Source organism: Aquila chrysaetos, chromosome 3, assembly GCF_900496995.4.
Source record: "Aquila chrysaetos chrysaetos chromosome 3, bAquChr1.4, whole genome shotgun sequence".
Classification (NCBI taxonomy): domain Eukaryota; kingdom Metazoa; phylum Chordata; class Aves; order Accipitriformes; family Accipitridae; genus Aquila; species Aquila chrysaetos.
This window is the reverse complement of record NC_044006.1, coordinates 78811514-78813151: the sequence shown is the minus strand read 5'-3', so window position 1 is coordinate 78813151 and position 1638 is coordinate 78811514. Positions and strand designations below refer to the sequence as shown.

General features: G+C 75.0%; 1 protein-coding gene across 1 annotated transcript in view; it reads right to left on the bottom strand.

Moving 5' to 3' along the window:
* LOC115339291 (SCO-spondin-like) overlaps positions 1-1638 on the bottom strand; it is a 24444-nt gene that overhangs the window by 3915 nt on the left and 18891 nt on the right. Inside the window, 5 exon segments of the mRNA XM_030009012.2 lie at positions 2-89; positions 177-358; positions 489-756; positions 971-1017; positions 1116-1275. Of these exon segments, the coding sequence (XP_029864872.1) occupies positions 2-89; positions 177-358; positions 489-756; positions 971-1017; positions 1116-1275 (745 nt within the window).

Genomic DNA, 1638 nt, shown 5'->3' with positions numbered 1-1638 from the left:
GTGGGGCCAGAGGTCGGCGCAGGCGCGGGGGCAGCCGTTGGCGCAGGACGCGGCGAAGGCTCGCCCGCGCTCTTCCTCGCACTCCTCCCCTGGGTGCGATGCCGGGCCTCAGGGTGCAGCGGGGGCACAGGGGTGCACGGGGGTCCCCGGGGTGCCGGGGTCGGGGGGGGGGTTACCTGGGCAGACGGCGGTGTTGCAGCTCTCGGTCTGGGAGTGGGCGCCGCGGCAGTGCCGGCCGGCGGCCGGGTGCTGGGGCTGGCGCTGGCGCAGGCGGTAGCCCCCGCTGCAGGGGTCCCGGCAGGGCCCCCAGGGACCCCAGGGGCTCCAGAGGCACAGGTCTGCGGGACACGGCCGTCACCTGCCCCGCGGGGACACCTCCGGCACGGCACACGCATTCCGCACGCGCCCCCCCTCCGTCTCGAACTGCCTCCGCTCCCGGGCCTCCACGGCCGGCGGCCTGGAGGCCCAGGCTGCCCCCTCTGGCGTACGGCCTCAGGCGCGAGGCCACGTGCTGGGCCGGCCCCGAGCAGGCGGCCCCGCTGCCGGCCCAGGGCAGCCCGGTCTGGGGGTCCAGGCAGGTTCGGTAGCGATGCTGCACCGCAGCCAGGGCCGAGACCCCCGCCGGCGTCCCCTCCGCCGGCTGCCACCGCCCCGGCTGGGCCAGCAGCTGGGCGAGGGTGCCGGGGCCGAGCGTGGGCAGGGGCAGGCAGGGGCCGCAGGGCGTCCACTCCGACCAGGGGCTCAGCGGCAGCAGCCCTGGGGGGACATGGACCTGCTGGGGACCCCCGGCCGGGGGGATGGGGAGGGGGCAGCCCCCACCGGTGTGGGGCAGGCAGCGGGCAGAGCTGCTGGGGGGGATGCGGGGGGTCCCCGAGCAGAGGGAACGGGCTGGGGGGGGGGTCTGGGGCCGAGCTGGGGAGGTCCCACTGAGGGTGGGGGGCTCTGGGGTGCCGGGGGGGTCCACACTCACCCTGGCAGCCCTCGCTGCTGCACTGCAGGGTCCCGTTCTGGCACACGCTGGGAGGAGGACAGCGGCTGAGCACCCACCGACCCGGCGTTGCCCCCCCCCCCCCCCGGCCCCCCCATGTGTGGGGCTGCCCCCCGGCCCCGCTCACCACTCCTTGCAGCCCAGGAGGACGGTGTCACCGGCAGCCAGGGTCGGGGGGCCGCCCTGCCCACCGGGGTGCAGGCAGCGGCACTGCGCGGGGGGCACGCAGCCCCCCCTGCTCCAGCTCCATCCAAATCCACACCGAGTCGCCATGCCGACCAACTTCTCTCCCCTCCACACAGAGCTCCACCACTCCTCCCACTTCCCCAACGTCCGCCTGCTCCATCCAACTCCAGCACCCCCAGCCTAAGCCACACCAATTCCAGCTCCAACCAACTCCCACCACCCAACTCCAACTCCAACACCAGACCCCTCCACTGCCTGCTTCCACCCTCCAACATCTCCAGCACCCTGGCCGGGTACAGGGGGCCGTGGAGGTGGGGGGTGGGGATGCCAGACCCCCTCCCCACAGCCCCCCACCCCTCCTGCCCCTTCAGCGGCAGCTGGACATCGGCACCCGGCTCTTGCCATGGCCCCTGACCCTGGTGGGGTTGTCCCCCACCACCCCATCCCCATCCCCATTTCACAAC